General features: G+C 45.7%; 1 protein-coding gene and 1 long non-coding RNA gene across 2 annotated transcripts in view; one reads left to right on the top strand and one right to left on the bottom strand.

The window, feature by feature from the left end:
* Positions 1 to 1,552: 1,552 nt before the first annotated feature.
* LOC311014110 lies at positions 1,553 to 2,873 on the top strand. Its single transcript, XR_014597226.1, has 2 exons — positions 1,553 to 1,843; positions 1,879 to 2,873. It is a non-coding gene; the product is annotated as an uncharacterized lncRNA (long non-coding RNA).
* A 2,414-nt stretch (positions 2,874 to 5,287) lies between these two features.
* efnb1 (ephrin-B1) overlaps positions 5,288 to 21,465 on the bottom strand; it is a 66,843-nt gene continuing 50,665 nt past the window's right edge. The window contains exons 3-5 of the mRNA XM_084010510.1: positions 15,019 to 15,111; positions 8,568 to 8,684; positions 5,288 to 5,691 (exon numbers count right to left, since the gene is read on the bottom strand). Coding sequence (XP_083866636.1) covers positions 5,297 to 5,691; positions 8,568 to 8,684; positions 15,019 to 15,111 — 605 coding nt within the window. The 3' untranslated portion in view covers positions 5,288 to 5,296. The remainder of the gene's footprint in view (positions 5,692 to 8,567; positions 8,685 to 15,018; positions 15,112 to 21,465) is intronic.

Genomic DNA, 21,465 nt, shown 5'->3' with positions numbered 1-21,465 from the left:
CTTCCTCAGTTATTTTTCACAATTAGTATTCATAGTCATGGATTTGAAAAATGAGTGTAAGTTGAATCGTTCCCAAGCCACCTCAAAACTGCTGGCAGCTGTTGCTTTCCCAGGTGACTTGTTCCATCTATAAAGACATGTGAGCCAGCAAATGTTACACAATCAGGAAAAAAAAAAAAAAAACATTGTGGGGGGATTACACATGCTCACATCCAAAACTCACGAGGGTGTTTCAGCAGCAATTTAAAAATGCACTGGTGTTTAAATATGCAAATGAAGTGGAGCCTCGGAGCACAAATGCCAAAAATACTGACAGTTAAAGAGACAACCATTGATAAAAACGGGTAAGCTGCTGAAAAGGATGCATCTATCTATCTATCTATCTATCTATCTATCTATCTATCTATCTATCTATCTATCTATCTATCTATCTATCTATCCATCCATCTATATAGTCGAGTATTAAAAATATCCACTGGGTGGACGACTGAACATCAGGTCGATATTGAATTAAATATGGATCTAGTTGCGATTTGTCCCCAAAAATGAGGAGTAACGTGCTGCAGCGTGTGCTGGAACAGTAATATTTCCTTATTTTGGAATGTTGACTCTGTTGTAAAATAACAGAAGAGCCCTTTGGCAAACGCACACAGACACACACACACACACACACACACACACACACACAGTAAAACATGCAGTCACACACAGTAGCTCAGTGGGGGGAAGGTTTTAATAAACCCACAGTAACGTGGATCTATGGGGGCGTCTCGGGACCGAGCCAGGAAACCAGATGAACGTACCTGCCCCGGGGCGGAGAGAAGCAGCGAGGGTGGGGGTGGGAGCCAGCGAAAGCCACAGGCACATTATGTCTCTCATTTTGCCCTGACTTTTTCTCTCTCCTGCCATCAGTCTCTTCAACTCGCCCACTCCGTCTCTGCTCACATCATCAGCCACATGAAAAAAAAAAAAAAGAAAAAAAAAGAAAAGCCGTGCCCATAAACACTGATGTGTTTGTCAGGGAAAATGCCCAATCACTTTAATAGCATTTCATGCCATCTCCCCTTTCAGCGGGCGACTTGGAAGGTTTTTTTTTGTGCGTCTCAAACGCAAAAGACTGTAATTTCAGACCGAAAAAAAAAAAAACACGCAATGGAAATGTCGAGTGCAGCCAATCAGATTTAATCACGTATGAAGAAATGTAATTTTGGAGGACACCAGGGCAGAGCGGGGTTGATGCGGGTGTTAGTTACTATGCAAAAAGGCGTGTCCGTGCTCCCCGAATATGAATTTATGAAGCCTGCTTGTGATTTCAATCTGACTAATGTATCAGAACAAACCCATCTGTGCAGCACTGACCCCCGAGGTGAGGGTTTTTTTGGGTGGGGAGGGGCTGCGAGGGAAGTGTAGGGAGCGTGGGCGGGTGCTTTCTGCTCCCACCATGAACCCAGGTGGTCAGTGAGATGGCGAATTAAATCTTTTAACCACATTTCGCAGAAGCTTGAAGAAGAAAAGGAAGGAAGGAAGGAAGAAAGAAGATCTCTTCAGAACAAGTTCCATGGGAAAAATTTTATTTATCAATATGCGGTAGTTTCCAAACTGGTGGAACGTTATTTCCATTGTAGCTGGTGCCAATAGGTTACGCTGAGAAGCGGCTAAAGAAGTGAATGGCAAAAAAAAAATAAAAATAAAAATTGACAGTTATGATTCAAACAAAAGGGAAACAAATTCAACAGGTTTTTTTTTTGCTTACACATGCACATTGAAAAATAATACTGTGGCTTCGAACAATAGCAGAAATCAACCTACAGTGAGGCTCATACCACGAGCAACCGACATCCTTGTGCTAAATTAGGAAAAAAAAAAAGAAAAAAAAAGGAAGGAGAGAGAGAGAGAGAGCAACTTTAAAACAAAGACCGCCTGGGAGATAATGAGCGGTGTAAACCGGATGATTTATGGCGAAGCGCAGAGCGGTCACACTTTTATACGTGGCCCCCCTTCTCTCTCTCTCTACGTCTCCCTCCGTCTAGCCCCATACACTTATTAAAACTGAGAAAAAGATTAATCTTCCCGGGACCAAGATGCTTTTTTTGTTACATGTAATAATGGAGTGGAAGGTGTAGGTAACTCAAAGGCAGTGGAATCACACAGTCTTCATATGCAGAGTTAAGTGCCGCCTCCAACAGGAAACCTTATCATTCATAGTTTCAGTGACGAAGCTTCAGTCCTGAACCTTCCTGTTGAGTGGCAAACGTTAGAAAACAACTCTGAACTCTCACTTGTTTTATTTTTAACACGTGTGGTAACAAAGACTTTTTCTTTTTAACAATACTGGACGCTGCAAAAAAACAAAAAAAACAAAAAAGACAGCTCATGTGTTGCAATATTCAGTTTAACTCTAAAAGAAAAGAAAAAATAAAGACATATTGCAAACAGAGACCAAAAAAAAAAAATGCAAGGATTCATACAAAACACACTTTAAAAAGACAGCTATTTACAAACATCCTCCATTACAAAAATCTAATCTTAAATTTTTCTTATGAGCAGTGTTCAGGTGAAATTACATCTTAAATTGGGCTCTATCCATATATTTACATTACTCTGTTATCTCCTTTTTAATTTTCTTCCCCCCTCCCAAATATTTCAAAAAACATTAAGTGGTCACTAGGATGAATAAAGATGAGATATGGTGTGTGGTAATTTGATGATGACTCCCTTGGCTGGTGTAGGTGAATGGATGCGCACCGATCCGAAACAAAAACATTCGATTTAAATGTGTTTCACAGAAGGGGGCTGCATGCTGAGTTAAAACACAGGACCAAAAAAAAAAAGCACGAGCAGCTGTTTAGGTTGTTAACTCCGAGGTTAACGACACGCCAAAAAAAAAAAAAAAAAAAAAAAAAATCCACCGGAGTCATCCCCGAGTCTTTCGAAGCTGGATATCCGTGGATGGCGGCGGTTTGTGGCGGCGGATGATAGCGCGGCGAATAAACATTCACCTGGCAGTCTGACCGTTCGACTGGAGATAAACCTGGACCCGTCAGTCTCGGCGTGTGTGTGCAGGTATGTGTGTGTGTGTGTGTGTGTGTGTGCTGAGGAAGAGCTGTCCTTATCTGCTCCCCTCTTCCTCTCACACATCATTAACTGGGACTGCAGCGCTCTGTACTTTTTTGGCAGCCAGTTCCACTCCGCCTAAAACAAGTTCTGTTCGGCTGCTGGAACCAAGAAGCATCCGTGCACGTGCAACTGACGAAAAACTGCAAATATAAGCACAAAAAAAAAAGAAAAAAAGACAAAACTGCACGCTATGACACACACACACACACACCTAGCGGCGTGCGACAGCCCAGCTGCAGTAAATCCTGTGTCGGCTGCCGCTGCCCTGGGCTGTGTGATAGGCGAGCTGCAGTGTCCTCGCCAGGCTGAACACCTTGACTGAGGAATATTCTGCACAGCATTTTTTATTCACAGCACAACCGGGGCGAGAGGATGGGGAAAAAAAGTGAATGCTTAAACTACCTTCAACACCTGCTCCCCCTCACCTCGCCACCATCTTCCTCTCAGGTCGAAGCCAAGTCACAGGGACGCTTTCTGCTTCATCCCTCCCTCCCTCCCTCCCTCCCTCCCTCCCCCTCGCTCGTCCCCGGCTGGCGAGTGTGGGCACGGAGATGGCACACAGATTAGTCACACGCTGGCGACACCCCTGACTGCGCACGCCACTGACTCATACACAGATGGCGGCCAATTGGCACCGAACAATACTGTATCCCCAATGTTCAGTAGCCCCGGAGTTCGCCATCCAACTTATATATAGGGCAGCCCGCCCCAATGTAGGCCAGCCAATCGAACCACAAAACCCACGGCCCACCCGTCGTTTGATGGTTTACACCCGCGACACACATAGGGAACAAAAAAAACCAGCAACCTGCCTGCTGTGTTCAAAACCATCGAACCCCCCAGAAAGCTCATCAGAGAGATTTGAACCTTAACATACAGTCACCAGGTATTCTACACCGAAGCCAGTTCAACCTGCCCAGATACAAGACTGGTCCAGACATGCCTTAACACGCCTGGACACACACACACACACACACACACACACACACACACACACACACACACACACACACACACACACACACACACACACACACACACACACACACACACACACACACACACACACACACACACACACACACACACACACACAGACACACACACACACACACACAGACGACACACCCTCAAATACACATAAGTAGGTCATAAATACCAGAGTTATGGTAAAGCTCTTATCAAACCAGCGGAGAGGGGAATTTTCCATGACACACACACACACACACACACACACCTCGACATCAACAGTCCAGGTCAAAGGTACGTTCTCGAGAAGAAGGAGAAGAGAAAATAAAAAGATAACGAGCCCGATGGATGACATGGGTGGTGAGAAAAAGGAGATGGAGTCATAGGTGAATCTACTCAACTCTATACATTGTGCACTTGTAGGAAAAAGTCTAACAAAATACAACTGCTTTGTGAACTGAATCAGGGTTTTTTTTTTTTTGTTTTTTTTCTTCTTCGAGGGAAATCCTCCATCAAAAATAGTAAGTAAGGCAAACATCAGAGGTGCGAAAGGGAGAGGAACACATCATTTCACACATTGTGTCTGATACCTGAGCTATCTGGAGAGTTTCCTGGCCCATCGGCGCCGAGGGCCCTGACTAACACACTAACACACACACACACACACCTTATTTTATATGCTTGCACACAAACGGCAGGCTGTCTGCCTGTTCCTGGCTAGTGTACTGGGATGGTGTGTTTAATTGGGTGTAGCACAGACTGTACTTCAGGGAGCCGAGATAAGTTATATCCCGCCCGTTAAAGGGGACAGCAAACCAGGAAGCTAAGAGTTCCATCTGTTGGTTCGCTCCCCCCCTCCCCTCCTTCCTCCCACTGTGGGGGAGATGTAGAAGTCGGGCAGGTGAGGTGGGGGGGGAGGAGGAGGAGGAGGGAGGGGCGGGTGGGGGATTGTCAGACAACCCAAACAAACAGAATAAACCTCTCATCCGTCAGCTCGCAGCCCGCCGGGTGACTGGTCAGTGCGTGTCTCTCCAGATTGGTGCAGCAGGTGGTAGAAATAATACGGGCTTGAAGACGCATCAAGTTCCCCAAAAAAAATGCAAAGGAAAGTGTTCTTCCCAAGAACATAAAAATCAAGCGCTCCTCTCGTTCTCTCGCTCTCTCTCTCCCGGCGACTGTGTCACTGGTTTTTTCGGGGGGGCGGAGCTCGTCAGACTTTGTAGTAGATGTTGGCGGGGCTCTGCGGCGGCATCTCCTGGACGATGTAGACAGGGTGGCCATAGTCGCCGCTCACCTTCTCATAGTGAGGGCAGTAGTTGTTCTCTGTCCGCAGAGGAATGATGATGTCGCTGGGCTCCGTGCCCGCCGTGCCGCCGGGCATCTTGGGGTTGGAGAGCGTGCTGAGCGACAGCGCCGAGGGGCGCGGCTGCGAGTGGGCGTTTTTCCGGGAGCGCTTGCGCATCTTGATGAGCAGGATGACGAGGAGGAGGATGAGCACGAGGAAGATGATGCAGCCGGCCCCGATGGCGGAGAACACGGCCACTTTGGAGCCCAGGATGCCGTCCGAGTTCGAGGAGGAGCCGGACTGGTCCTGATTCATGTGGTCTAGAGAGGGAGACATAAAAAAGAGAGGGGCTTAGGGGACGGGGCATAAATCATGAGGGAGGAAGGGGGGAGGAAGGGGGGCATCAGAAAGACGGCTTCCATGTGAGCCATTAAGGTGCATTTTGCCATATGTGGAGGAAATATTCCTGTTTTACATATTTAGTGACTAATAATTTATTTAGCAGAGAGCGTCTGCTTTTCCACTATTTCTGTAAAGTTTGCTCATACGGTCCCCGTTCATAATGTCTGTTCAGAGCCGAGCGCTCGTGCCACTGCTCGCAACTTTCTCAGGAAAACCGCCGAAACACAAACAACGTCCGACTCAGCACAAACGCCTCCTCGGATCCTCGGTAACATCCAGGAGTCGCGGCTGCTCGCCGTCCCAAACCGGGCTGATATTCAATCATGTTCTTGCTCCTCAAAAGGCCCTCAAAAACATGCAACCTATCAGTATTCTGCTGACGGTGTACTTCTACTTCAGACGTTGTACTACTACATTAACCTGACGAGAGATATGTTAGTGGTTAGGCTGCAGTTACAAATAAAATATAAGAGGCGTCATTCAACCACAGCATCATATTAGAACCAGCCAATTTAAGATTGTGCTGATAATGCACCGTTCACTTTTATTGTACGGTATTCATAGTTTTACTATTAATAGGAAGAAGAAGAAAGGTAAAACATTTCTTTAAGTAAGACAGTGCTTGTGGGCCTAAAATCCCTAATAATGAAATCTCATATCACAGTAACTCGCAGTCAGAAACGAGTGAATTAAACGTAGCGGATGTAATATTCCTTCCTATTCATGCTTTATGCTCATATATCCAGTAATCGTGTGACATTAGTGAGTTCTGTCCAACATCCGGCAGCAAAGAAAAGGAAGCACAGTTAATGTAAGCCAGGTCCGCTGGGCACAGCGAGCTGGACCCGACGAGCCGGACCCTGCAGGTCCTGCAGGGACCCCGAAGCTCTGCAGCCTGTCCTCGTTTATCTGCTTGTTTAGAAGTTTATTAATATTGAATGTATTTGCGTGTCCAAATAGCGCCTAAATTCGCCACGGGACTCCTTCGGGTGCCCAGGAATGCATCCGCCAAGTGTGAAGCAGATGGGCCGAACGGTTGGATCCAAAAAAAGAACATACAGGCGTAGATCGTCCCTTTTTTTTGCTTTTATAATTAGATTTAATGTTTTGAGGTATTTTTAACAGAAGGGGAGATTTAATTTTTTATTTTTAAAATCAGAGGAGTAACACAATTTACAGGAATCTAACTGCTCCGTCCCCGAATCAACTGTGATCACATCCCTGTTTGTTGTTCTGCAGGACTAACAGCCCGGCTGATGTGATCTAACTGAATCAGCTCATTCAAAATAGACTCCTAATGAAATCTGGGGAAACCTAACCAAAGATTCCCGCTTTGATAAGAGCGACATGTCGGGGTAAAAAATAATGAAGAGGGGGCAAATCTGAACATCTGATTGTATTTTATCCTTTTGTCTGAAGGCTTCAGGGGGGGGGGGGGGGGGTCACTGAGACCGGCTCCTCTAGTGACTGAAACCTGAGAAGAACCAAATCTGTTTTCCATGTATGCATGCAGCTGCTCACCTCCTCCTCCTCCCACCACCTCCTCTTTACTGTCCATGACCCCTCACACACACACACACACACACACACACACACACACACACACACACACACACACACACACACACACACACACACACACACACACACACACACACACACACACACACACACACACACACACACACAAGCCTTGTTCCTCCAGAGAGACGACCATCCCAACCTAATGACTGCGCACTTAACCATTTATTGAGGGGGGGGGGGGGGGGGGGATAATGACCGCCCCGCGCCTCCTTATCACGGCCGAATGAAAGCTACGATTCCCGGCGTTATCGGGGAAATCAGAGGCGTGAGGAATTTTCGTAACATTTATTCTGGAGAGAGAGAGAGAGAGAGAGGCTGTCAGACAGCTTCATTCCTGAAATATCAGCCCGCTCAAAAAAAAAAAAAAAAAGCCGCAGTGACACGTCCTTCAATCCACCCTCCACTTCTTCACTTGACATAATCACTGATCTAACAATGGCGGACAGGTAAAAGCCCGGGTAAGAGGGAAATCTTTTTATAGAGCGACTAATGTCAAATAAGCAATTATTAAATGAGGGCAGCTTATCACGTCGGGACAGGGAGAACAGTACGTACTTTTTTTTTTTGTTGGGAGGGGGCGTACAAAGTTGTGGAGTAAGTCAAAAAAAAAGTTGAGGAATGGTGGAAGGAAGTTATGAAAGGTGCTGTGGGATAAAAACAGAAAGGAGGAGCCGCCGCCACCGCCACCGCCGCCACCACCGAGGAGGAGGAGGAGGCTCCAGTGACTCCTTCGATTATCTCGGCTTTTAATCTTCATGTATTTGCAATTCAAATGAGGTTTTTAAAAAAGAGATATATAATAAAGAGGTTTGTCTTTTCAGTCTCGACACGCTTTGCATACAGTGGGAATGAGACAGTGACTCAGCTGTATTTATTCTGGGTGTGGTTTTCTTATTGTTCATATTTTATTCCGTATAACGTTTTTACATGTTGGTTTTTTTGCTTGTTGACCACCCAGATATGAAAAGAAAAGCCCGCGGGCGTAACACAGAAAGCCATAGGAGAGAATACTTACTTCAGGAGACTCAAGTATGACTTTTATTTTCTCTTTTCAGGCTAAATGTGATTAATTATTAGAGGAACCCTCGAGGCTGTGAATATTCTTACTTATTATTTTACTAAAATATTTGCACTCCAGAAACTAGAGAGCATTCAGTAAAGAGTCTGAGGCCTCATGTGCTGCGTAACGTCGGTCTGTCAGTCTGCTCACCAGAGTTTCCTGGCTGCTCGGGTCTATTCCGATCCTGGTCTGGCGGACTGGGACTGGACTCCGGTATGGCGTTGTCCTCCGGAGCCTCCGGCGCCATGGGGTTCACCGCGTTCGGGACTATGAAGGAAACAGAAAACACAGAAATTCAGCCTTGGCTCGCCTCCATGCGCTGAATTACAATGACTTGTTCTCTCTGAAACAAGCAAATATATATATATATATATATATATACACACACAAGGAGAAGGTTATCGTCTCATGTGTTGAAAGTAAGAGTGGAGATGAAAGCATGAGGGAAAAAAAGGAAGGACAAGTTAGCGAACGTCTGCAAAACACGGCAGTATCCCTGTCCTGTTGTAAAAAATGAGCTCACATCTACATCAGCAGCTCCTTCAGCAAACACTCAGACAGGCATTTCCAACGCTGACACATTCATGAGCACGCACACACACACACACATATGCACACACCTAGAATATACTTACAATACACTTAGGCATGGCAGAATGAGGGTAAAGTAGTTATATATTAACTTTTTATTGTTTTACATTATTCATCACGTTAAAAGGCCATAATATGTCTTATTTATTGCTCCGGCTTTAACTCCAGCCTGGAAGAGAGGCACACTCCTGAAGTAGTGTGGGAATGGGAGGGCGGGAAGAGTTAGGGGGGAGTCGAGGAGGGGGGAGGAGGTGCAAAGCTCTGAGGGGGAACGCAAAGGAAACAGACAGTTTATCTGTCTGTCTGTTGTGATTTCAGCACACCGAGCTTTGAAGTCTGTGCGGTAAACACCGGTGGGTCCGCGGCTCGGCTTCGTTTTTTTTTTTTACGAGGGCCGGCAGACAAGAAGACTAGTTCTAAACTATTAGCCGAAGTCGGTCTGATGGATTCCACAGAACGCTATCAGATGCTCTATCTGCGTCTGCCCGAAGGCCTGCTCAGGGGGCGTGTGTGAGAAACAGCGAGGAGGCGTGTGGGGAGGCAATTTACATTTTGAGTCCCGTGTGTGTGTGTGTGTGTGTGTGTGTGTGTAGCAGTAGGATGTCTGGAAGATAGGATCAAGAAAAGAAAGAGAAATGTGGTGAGAGGGAAGACAAAGAGGAATTTAAATTCAGGGTTTTTTTTGGGGGGCAAACGAAAACCTCACTATTAACAAAAATCGATCGCCTCTCCTCGCTCCATCTTCTCCACGTCTCCCCGGAAACCGCCGCATTGCTCCAACGCCGACTGCAGCAGCGGCGGCGGCGGACCTTCGCCGTGAGCTGTTGTGCTCAGCAATAATTGATGAGAAACGACAGGAGTGAGAAGTGGAGGAACATCCACGTACGTACGGACGATCCGATTCCCTCGCATGTCGCCTCCGACGCCGTCGTGCCACTGAGCATGTGCAGGGGGAGGGGGGGAGGAGGAGGGGGGGAGGAGGGGGGGGGAGGTTGGCGCTCTAACGTTCTGACCCATTTCTTCTGTGTGTGTACTGCTGACTTTTCCCTTAGCTATGCAGACAGCAACTACCTCAGAACTGCCAAGCCGCCAGAAGGAAGGAGGGAGGGAGGGGGGGAGGGAGGGGGAGTGAGACAATGATGGAGCGACAGAAGAGTGAGGCAGATATGTTGGGAGAGGTGAAGCGAGAGTGGGGAGAGAGAGAGGTGCGTGCGAGGCGGTGAGTCAACACATTTCTAATGAGCGCGTGACATGATGTGGAGGAGAAGAAAGACGCCGAAGAGCGATGGATGTAAAAATATGGGCTCCTCCCCCCCCTCCCCCCCCCCTCTCCTGCAATCAATTCTGCTTCCTTTTCTCTCCACATTTCATATAAAGACAAAAGACGGAACATGAAACGCATTAAAGTACAATTCCACCGTCGGTGTGTTGGGAGGAGGGCATCGTTTGCCAACCTCCAAAACAAACGATTCGACGTGATTAGGCCAACGGGAGTGTCTGCACACGGAGACGCACCACGGCAGGCGGTGTGCACGTACTTTGGATGAGTCACCCAAAAATATATAAAAATAATCCAAAAGCAGGAGGAGATGTCAGGGACGTTGGCTGAGGGAACGGGGGTTGGCGTTTGGGCTGCAGAGGCGGAGGAAACGCAGGTTTTAAACAGCATCTGGGGTCAGAGCCAAGCCGAGCCCGGGATTATTATTTAATGTGTGTGTGTGTGTGTGTGTGTGTGTGTGTGTGTGTGTGTGTGTTAATTGAAACAACATCTAGTGTGACTGCAGAACCTGGAGTCCAGGCCTGCATGTAATGATTGTTTCTTTATCTTCCAAATTGCCTGGTTTCTGTCCGACCCAACAGTCCACAAGACGAATATATTCAATTCATGGTTAAATGGAACAAGAGAGAGGAGAAGCAAATCTTCCAATCTCCACAAACTACCAGCAGATAAATGACTCAGATGTAGAATCAATAATAAAGATGGTTCCTTTCAGCGCTAATAGTCAGTCAACGTTATGAATGTTACATTGCTGATAAGGTAACTACGGCTGAGATGATTGGTGGGTTATTGAGGGGCGGATTCAAATGATAGCAGCGAGTATTCAGATCGATTTACACTGTAAAAAGTACTCCTTTACAAGTAAAATATCACTAGATTATTATTACTGATGAAATCATGTAGAAGTAGCTTCAGCATAGCCGTTCAAGCTAATTTGAACTTTTTTACAAACTGTTGACTTGTTTGATTAAATTCAACGTAAGATCATCATGTTTTTATGTAAACGTTTTATTTTTAAAGTAATTAATAACTATAGCTGTCTGCATATGAATATACTAGTCGAGTACAAGTACTTCTGTAGTAGTAAATATACATTCCAACAGAAATGTTGATTAAAACATCGGTTTTAAAACATCATGTTGGGCTCTGGGAAATGACATTAGGTATTTTTCAGTATTTTTAATTAATCCGTTAATCAATAAAATAATCATTAATTGAGTCCTAGACTGCAAATCCACCAAATCTAACCAAGTATATTTGTATAAATACTAGTTAAGATATCTTATAGCATTTAATATGAGACACAATCACGAGGAACAATTCAGAGATATAAAATCACGTTTTTAGCATAACTACTCAAGTAGAAGTACAAGATACTTGTGTTCAAAAAGACTGGTAGAAGTAGAAGTACTGATTCAACTTCTTTACTTGAGTAAAAGTGGAAAAGTACAGCCTCTGACATTTCTATATTTCTTCCTGCAAGTCTTAACTGAACCTTGCATCATATTAATAATAATTATGCATTAAAACTAAAGTAACGAGCCTGTTTTGAAAAGGAGAAAGAACAGATACTCGTTTTAAAACGTAGGGAGTATTATATACTCAAGTAAAAGTACAGATACCTGAAAATTCTACTTAAGTACAGTAACAAAGTATTTGTACTCTGGCTCTTGAATGTCATGTTAAGTGAAATAATACTATTTTTGAGCGTTTCAGGTATCCAAATTCTAGCGAAATCTCCAAATCTCCTTTTATTTTGAAAGGGCTAAATACTACATCTTATTTTACAAGAAATGTTAGCGGATTTTCACTTGTCCCATTGGCAATTCTTTTTTTTTATGTTTTACTTATTACAAGCAAAAAACAGCTAATCATTTGTTTGGTTTTTACTTTCTTTCTTTAATTGGCCTTTTATTTCCCAGAGTAACATTTTCAGAGAAAACTAAAATAAATTGTCCCCACATGCAAAGTTTCAGCCGCCGCTCTAATTCTCCCGTGGCCCTTCCTCCCTCTAATCGTTACTGGGTCGGACACATTATGCATCAAAAATTCCGCTCTCAGAAATAGATTTTAAAAGCAGCAGCAGCTGGGCCGACAGCATCTTTCTTTTTTTTTTTTAACAAGGTTTTTAGGGCAAACGCGCATCGCTGAGTGACAGCTTCGCTTTTCGGACCGTTTTGGGAAATGAGCGGCGAAGTCGAGGAACAGCCGGCAGCCACGGAAACACTTCGGTTGCCGCGAGGAACTTTCCTAGAACTTTCTCTCCAATAAGACGTCTCCTTTCAACTCCCATTAACGCCGGTTCGGGCTGATTGTTTGGTTCCTCTCTCCAGTTAATCGCTCGGCGGTGTGGATGTGACGTCATTTGGCGATGGCACGCTCAAATTGACCCACATGGACATTATAATGCAATCCCTGTCCGCCCCCTCCCTCTCAGAGGGGGATTGTGGGTAATTTTCACTGCATCTGCGGAATTTGTTGCGACGCCGACCTCGCTAACATCAGCAGCTTGTTAGCTTCTCTCCCCCCCTCCCCTTGTATCGACTGGCAGGATGCGCCGCTGTCATCCCCTCAGATATCTACACACACAAACACACACTTTCTGACATGTTGAGAAGGAGCTCTTAAGCTGGAATCAGATCACGGCGGCGGGCAGATGTTCCTCTCACATTTTGGCGGTGAGTGTCTGCTTCGCTCAGAAACAAAAAAGCGAGGAGGGCGGGAATGTTTAGAGAGCGACACATCTGTGTACGGCGCCCTGTCACATTCAGGATACGGACGTCGGCGTATCGGGCGAAAAAAAACACACAAAAACGGAATGTATGATGCGAACCAAATGCGTGAGTCCAAGATATCTAAACAAAGACGGCGGCTTTGTTTACTCCACCAGCGTTTTTTTGCACTTACGGAGCGATTTTAAACACATTTTTGTTCTGCCGTTGTTTCTCAAGGATCAACAGCTGAGTTATTTCTTATTTTATTTGCGTTAACTGTTCACGAGTGTAAAAAACATAATTATTTAAATCTGTTTATGACCAGGAGAAGAAGGCAGTCTGGATAAAATCACGTATCAGAGGATATGTCATGATATCAACTTATAAATCATCATTTTTACTGGAGATTCAGCTGAGAAACCGCTCCGTACACGTAACTAAACATCATCGGGATACTTCATCACGTTGAAGCACAAATCCTGTAAATCCAATACTGCAGTCCATAAAGCAGGTCTGCGTATTGATCCGCAGCGTCTGATGAACAGCCGGAGATATTAAAGCAACAGTTCCCTCAGTGTATGGAAAAATATGATATATATGCGTACATGCATAAGCATATCACCTCCACCTTAAACACTTAGGGAACATCTGCTGATGTGAAAGTGAGTATAATATGAATAATTAATGATTTATATAAGATACTTTAATACAGAGTAATGGAGTTGTAATGCAATAATCATGTATTTGTGAGCAGCTATAACTCCTCCTGTGAGTAAAATATAATATCAATTTATATTTTACACTAATGCAAATGTATTTCTCTTTGTTGTTTTTATAAATTATATAAATAATATTATGAATCGCATGCATTTCTTCAAATGACGTCCTTTTTTTAACACGTTTATTCCGTTTATTTAGAATAACTTCATTATCGCCAACAAACCCAAGCGTGAAGGACGTGAGACGCGTGCACGTGTTTGTGTGTGTCATCATGCATAATTAAACGTGATTTTTCTGCATTATCAATCATTCATTAAGTATTTATGAACCACTTATGGACGGTTTGTTGGTTCTAATCGCTGAAAAACACATCAACACGCACTTTAAATTCCCCAATTACTGGTAATATTAGTGAGTATTTTATACTGCATATTAACGCTACGTAGTAAAGTAAGTATTATAATTTATTTATCAATTTTATTTATTTTATATAAATCATGTATTGCATGGACTAGATATTAAAATGGTTGTTTATCAACAAGATTTTTTTTCATTTTTTTTCTTTCAATAAACAGTATAATGCAAAAATCACATATCAATATAATAAAACTGTTAAATAATAAAAATATTAAATAAAATAAACTGCATTCCATCACGCATTTCATCTTAGTGGCAAACAAAAACGTATTTTTTTATAAAATTTTGCTTGGAATCATTTCTTTGACACCAGAAAAAAAATATTTTATTGTTTTACATTTTTAAATTTTAAACTTTATTTTATTATTGGCTTGTTTTAATGTTTTTTTCTCTCCAATGCTTTTAATAATTTATGTAAAGCACTTTGAATTGCCCTGTTGTTGAAAGGTGCTATACAAATAAAATTGCCTTCTCTTGTAATGAATCATGTGATCAAGATGTCATCATGACATCACTGGAAGCCAATATAATATTGAATTATCACTAAATCCTCTTTAAAGCTGCTAAAACAAGTTGCATCAAAGAAAATCCAAACCCCTCGTTTCCTAACACGAGTCCACGGTTTTCGAGTTTGAACACCAGAATATATATTTTTTATAGCGAATCATGTGATCAAGATGTGACATCACTGGAAGCCAATACATTGTCACATTGGATTACCTCCAAACGTCCTAACATTTCCCAACATTTACAAGTCGGCGGTTCTGGAATCCTGTCGGCGGTCGGATAAAGTCACGCGGAAAGTCACACGCGGAGAGAAAGAAGTGAAATGTCACACCAAAGTGAAACGCGGCTGGAAGGCAGCAGAGAACACACTTACCTTGCCCGACTCTCATGATGACTTTCATGGCTCGGTTCTTGCACGCGCCTCCCTCCCGGTTCTCCAGACCCTCCCTGGTGCCGTTGGAGGTCGCTGGATGGAGAAGAAGAAGATGAGGATGAAGAGGGAAGGGGGGTGAAGGACAAGGAGAGGTATAGAGAGAGGGGGGGGGAGATGACACACTGGTTAATGAGCACGTCCATAACGCACAGAACTAATCAATATTTACGACAAGCACTGATTAGCTGTTCCAGTGATTAGCCAGTCTCACCCTCAATCAACGGGCAGCTCCTGTCGACGCTATCTCTCATTAACGCAATAAAGTGAAGTCAAATGAATGGAACAACATTAGAGTCTGTGGACCTGTCTGTCTGTCCGTGTGTGTTTTCTGTCTGTGCATACTTGAGCAGTGAGACACGCCGGCGAGCGCTCCAGCTGCCTGCCAAGTCCTCCAGCTTCTTGCTCCCTCCGAGCCACATGTGTCATTACTCGCTGGTAGCGCTGAGAGCTAAATGCCTGCCTTAATGTTTGTGCGTTAACGTGTGTGTGTGTGTGTGTGTCCATTTATACATCACTGTGTGTGTGTGTGTGTGTGTGTGTGTGTGTGTGTGTGTGTGTGTGTGTGTGTGTGTGTGTGTGTGTGTGTGTGAGTCTTGAGCGAGGTTGTTTATTCAATGTCACATTCACTTCAGACACTGTGACACAATTGGCTGTCTATTTCAGGGCTCATGATAATGACCTAGGGAGACAGAGTGTGACTCTGACCTTAACACCGAGCGGGATAGTGCAAGGCAGTTGTGTGAGTGTGAGTGTGAGTGTGTGTGTGTGTGTGTGTGTGTGTGTGAGTGTGTGTGTGTGGCCGTGCGCCTGTGTGGGCGAAAGGCGATGGCAGCTCTAATTTTGGAATTCCCCAAACGATCTCCATCTCCGCTTAGTCTGCTGTTTCGACTTACTCCCTTCCTCTCAAACGCTTTTGTTTCTCTTCCTCGCATTATCCGTCTTGCTCTCTCTACCTCTCTCTCTCTCTATGTTTTTCTGCCCTCCCTCTTCCCTCCCTCTTAACTCAATGACCATCTCCCCGGGTGATGGCACCCTCATTATGATGAGACAGTTTCAGAGAGGGTGCTTATCTAATGATGACACAAAGAGGAGGGGGGAGGAGGGGGGAGACTGGGTCGGGTAGGTCCGAACATCCAAATACTTCCATACTTAGCCCCTCCCCCTCCCTGGATTGCTTCTAAACGCTAGAAACCGATGTTGCACCAAGCGTAAGCTTTTGGGAAATCTGGCTGTCGCTTTTGGAAAAATAAAAAAACCCTCCTCTGGTTGATTCATGCCTCGTCGTTCCCAAAGTATTATTAACGTTGACGTTTTGTTGCCCTGTGGGAGTTCGGCTCTGAAATTGAAAGGAAAACCTCCGAATAATAATGAATTGCACTAATATTATGTTACATTATCAGATCGTACTCAGAATTACACACACAGAACCGAACCACAACATTTTGTTAGCCCGACGTGACAAGTTGTGAGAAACGACTGCAATAACATTGTGACAGGAGCCGGTTTCAGGGCGAATTCCCACCGGCTGCAGACCGGACCCGGACACTGAGATGTATACGACGGGGGGAGATGTTTTACATCCAGGCGGGACATTAATGTGAATGAACACTCAAAGGCTAAGTGAGTCTTTTTGATTTATGTAAAGTCTATGCAGGGAGTCTCCTCTAGTGAGGCGAACGGGCCCTGATTCCAGCCTTACAGGCCAGTTAAACCCCATTTCCGCCCAATTTCTCCTCTTCTTTCAATTTTTAAATTCGCGGGTTTGCAAGGTTACACACTAAAAAAAAAAAAAACACAGCTTTGAAGATCCAAGCTCAAAGGCGCCGGAATGATCCGACTAAGAGCGAGCGTCATGCTATGAATTTTAGATCCACTCAAGGGGAGCGAATCATCCCGGCGTTAACTTCCTTCTGTCGTCTAAATTAACAATTCCTGCAGGCTGGCTGCACAGCCTCCGCGGCGGCCGATGTGGCGTAATGATAAGTTGGCCCCCTTTGAGGCTCCTGTTTAGGTTTGCTTTAACTCAAAGAGGCCTTTTTTTTTTCTTCTTTCACCGTACCGAAGGAAACTCATAATCCGATTAACCGTGTCCAAATTTAACCACATTTCCATCTTTTAAGCATTATTCAAGATGGAAATGGACTCCAGAAACAACTGTTGAGTGCATTAACAAATGGAGTGGATTTTAAATAAATAAATAACACAACTGGCCCGTTAAGCAACACAAACCCTCCCCTGTTTGTCATTTCATCCCTCGTGTGATTTCACTGTAGTTACATCTATCATGGCGGCAGATAACTGCCAGCTTCTCAAACTCCCTCACCGTTCACAACAAGGACACACTGCCAGGGTTTTTTTTTTTTTTTAATCTGACTCTATCTCATCTCTCATTCTTTCCTCTCCATCCATCCCTCCCTTCTCTCTCTCCGCACGCTGACGTTAATCCAAATCTGGATTTCCAGATATTAAAAGGCCGACGGTCAGGTCGGGTTTTTTTTTTGTGCGAGAGGAAACTGGGGAATTGGGTCTTCCTGCGAGTCCCGAGATAAAAACACGAGGGGGATAAAGGGACGCTCGGATGAAGAACAAAGAAACTCCCCGTTTCTGCTGCTAATGATTCAGCGGAACAAACCAGCATACCGGACAGAACTGCTCATTGCATGAAGGAATGTTGCTGCTTTTTTTTTTAATAAAGCGGTCAGAGCTCCGAAGCTGTTTTTTTGGGAGGGGGGGGGGGGTTACGATTTAAGGCTCTCTTTGTGGGTGTGGATCGTTGGCCGCAGAGTTGACTAGTGGGAGAACAAAAGATCTACAGCTGCTGAAGTCATAAGAGGAACCAGGTGCCAAATGTTGATGTTGGGAAATATCTACAGTACAAATGTGTCAGCCAAGAGAAAACCTTGGAGGGGGGAGGATGGGGGAGGTAGGGGGGGGGGGGGAGCTGGCCTGCAACAAAGGCTCCCGTTCCAATACGACACATACACACCACTACTGCTAGCACATTAACATGCATACGCGGACGCACACGCATACACACGGACGCCGTGTTCACAAGGACGTTTCGGGGCGGAGTGGAAGGACCTCCTCCCCCAAGAGTGGGAGACGTGTGAGGGACGCTGACTGGTATGAGGCGACGGCGGCTCAGCCTGAAGCGCGGCGGCGACGGCGGCGGCGGTCTATATTTATTCTCAGGTCTGCTAAATGAGGTCACTCAGGTGGTCCGGCTGAATACATTCCACCATCTCCATCATGAATCATCTGCTGCTTATTATTCCTGTCCGGGGCCCAGGAGGGGAGTATGGGGAGGGGAGGGGGGGGGGGGGGGGGGGGGGCTTTCATACGCCCGCGGCTGGGGGCCCCGTGCGCGTGCACGTGAGCGTGCACGTGCTACAATGTGCTCCCCACGCGCTCAAACATCTGCCCAAAGCAGCAAAACGAGGGGATGGATGCAGCCCATGTGACAGACAGAGAGCAGGTTGTTTAATGAGAAAGTGGATGAGAGGTGACATTCATTGGCTACCTTTCACACCCCCCCCCCCTCCCCCCCTCCCTCACCCCCCTCCTCCCCCCCTCCCATCCTGCACAGCATTCAGACTTCCACTTAGATGAGCCGAGCCGGGTAGTCACAGTAACCACCAGTAATAGTGCCTACGTTCTCCACACACACACACACACACACACACACACAGAAACAGAGCTAAATGCATAAACAGACACAACCATGAATCCGATCACTCACACTTAGCATCAAGGGAGGAAAAAAAGCCCGAGCTGGCGGAGCTGTTTCATCCATTTGAGGCGAAGCAGGGAGCTAAACACAGCCGTGTCAGGCCTCCGTGTCGGTATCAAACACGGTGTCACAACAACACAACCGGCTATTTCTCTTGTACCTGCGATATATTTCCCCATCTGGGGTGTTTTTTTTTCTGGTTTCGTTGTTGTTTACTGCGAGCCAGTCGGAGTGAGGAGGAAGGAAATGGAGTCTATTTGAACAAAATATTTCACTCCTGAACGAGCGCAGAGAGGGTTAGATTAGGTTTATGGGCCTGATTCCAGAGATAACCCTCCCCGGCAGATCTGGCATGCATGCAAGCACGTGCACACACACACACACACACACACACACACACACACACACACACACACACACACACACAGAGTGAGGTTGGCAGACTGGAATAATACTGGGGGATCTAGATGTTTGCACTTTGAACCTTTTCTAATCCTCAGTATTAGGCCATGGCTAAAGCCTGATTATGGCAGAATGAAATGGATCTAAATAGATGTCCTCGCCCATCAGCCCTTCCATTTTCTTTGTCCCAGAAATAGGAATGGAAATCAGCAATCAACCTCAGACCCCCGACTCTCTCACGTAGCCTCCCGTGCGGGTCTGGCCTCGGCAAAACGAAAAGATTCATGACTACTCATATCACCGCAGACGAATTAGGCGCACTCCTTTTCAATAATAAAAGCTGGCAGACGATATAAAATAATCATATCTCTTACGTTAGTGCTGCACATTTTTCATCCTTTTTTTTGTGGCAAATCCAATATTGAATTTGGTTTTGGATTGAATGTGGCTTTTGAGTAATGCACACGGACACAGCTGATTTTCTCATCTTCGTGTTCAACGACGGGGCTTTTTTTTCAGGGTTTTTTTCGCGTGTAGCGGCTCTTATATCGGCGCGTGCTGCCTGATCCCAGGAGCCGGCGAGCTGCAGGTCTACTGCTGCAGGTCTACGGTGAGCTGCAGGTCTACGGTGAGCTGCAGGTCTACGAAGAGCTGCAGGTCTACGAAGAGCTGCAGGTCTACGAAGAGCTGCAGGTCTACGAAGAGCTGCAGGTCTACGGTGAGCTGCAGGTCTACGGCGTGCTGCAGGTTTACAGCGAGCTACAGGTTTACGATGAGCTGCAGGTCTACGATGAGCTGCAGGTCTACGGCGGGTCTAGGTCGAGGTTTAAGGTGGTTAGCGGTCTCGGTACACACAACTAGTTGCTCAGCTTACTGCTTCAGTATACAGCCAGAGGGGGAGCTGCTCTCCTGTGTCCAGATTAGACTTTTCTCTCTCTCATGCGCATGCGCACGCACACACACACACACACACACACACACACACACACACACACACACACACACACACACACACACACACACACACACACACACACACACACACACACACACACACACACACACACACACACACACACACACACACCAGTTGAAATGGTTGCAAAAAAAATATACAGACACGCAAGACCATGGCCTCACAGAACTGATCATATTCACACACACACACACACACACACACACACACACACACACACACACACACACACACACACACACACACACACACACACACACACACACACACACACACACACACACACACACACACACACTGCCTGTGTAGCCAGAAGATCAGGCAGGACTTAAGAGCTCCTCCAGCACCAAAATTACAGGGTACCTCTAAATCCTTCCAGCAGAGAGCACTATGGGATAGAGCGGGGTGGGGGGGGAGGTGGGGGTGCTGTGGGGGGGTGGGAGTTGAAGTGGAGAGAGGTGTGTGTGCGTGTGGGGGGGGGGGGGGGGGGGGGGTGTTTAGAGAGGGGATGGAAAGAGGAGTGCAGGGTGAGGAGGGGAAGGAGAGGAAGCGGGAGATTCCTTTTTTTGAAGACGACAGAGTGTTCGAGCCGGGGAGGAGTGAGACTTGATCTGTCTGAAGTGTGTGTGTGTGCGTTAGTGTGTGTGTGTGTGTGTGTGTGCGGTAGTGTGTGGCGGTGGATGGGGGTGTCTGTGTGTGCGTGCACATGTCAGCGAGGGAATATGGAAGGAGGTGATGAAGTGAGGAGTTGAGAGGAAGAGGAGGAGAGCTCAGTTTGGAAAGAAGAAGAAGTGGGAGGTGATCTCTCTCTGTGAAGCAGAGGAAGCATATGTAAGAGTGTGTGTGTGTGTGTGCGTGTGTGTGTGTGTGTGTGTGTCTGCCAGCCAGCTTGCTTCTCTCTTACTCACACTCACCATTTCTTTTACACGCTCCCCTGAGTCTCTCATTGTGTGTGTTTTGGCCTCCGTGCAAGTGTGGATTTGAGTATGTGTGTGTGTGTGTGTGTGTGTGTGTCTACAGCCGTGCGGACGTGTGTGTGCATTACTTGGACAGATATGAGCATGAGTGAGAATTTGTGTTTCACCATGTAACGTGTACAAATGTGAGAACATGTGACTTTTTTAAGTGTGTGTGTGTGTGTGTGTGTGTGTGTGAGGTCCTCGTACATCAATCAAGACGGTCCTAGATTACGGAGGCAAAGGTCGGGCATTATGGACTTCCTCGGCCAGCACCGCTGAGCTCATGCTCCCAGACTACTTACGACAGCTTTTAACCTCTG

The sequence above is a fragment of the Eutrigla gurnardus genome, assembly GCF_963514095.1.
Source record: "Eutrigla gurnardus genome assembly, chromosome: 5".
Taxonomy (NCBI): Eukaryota; Metazoa; Chordata; class Actinopteri; order Perciformes; family Triglidae; genus Eutrigla; species Eutrigla gurnardus.
This window is presented reverse-complemented; position numbering and strand designations above follow the sequence as displayed.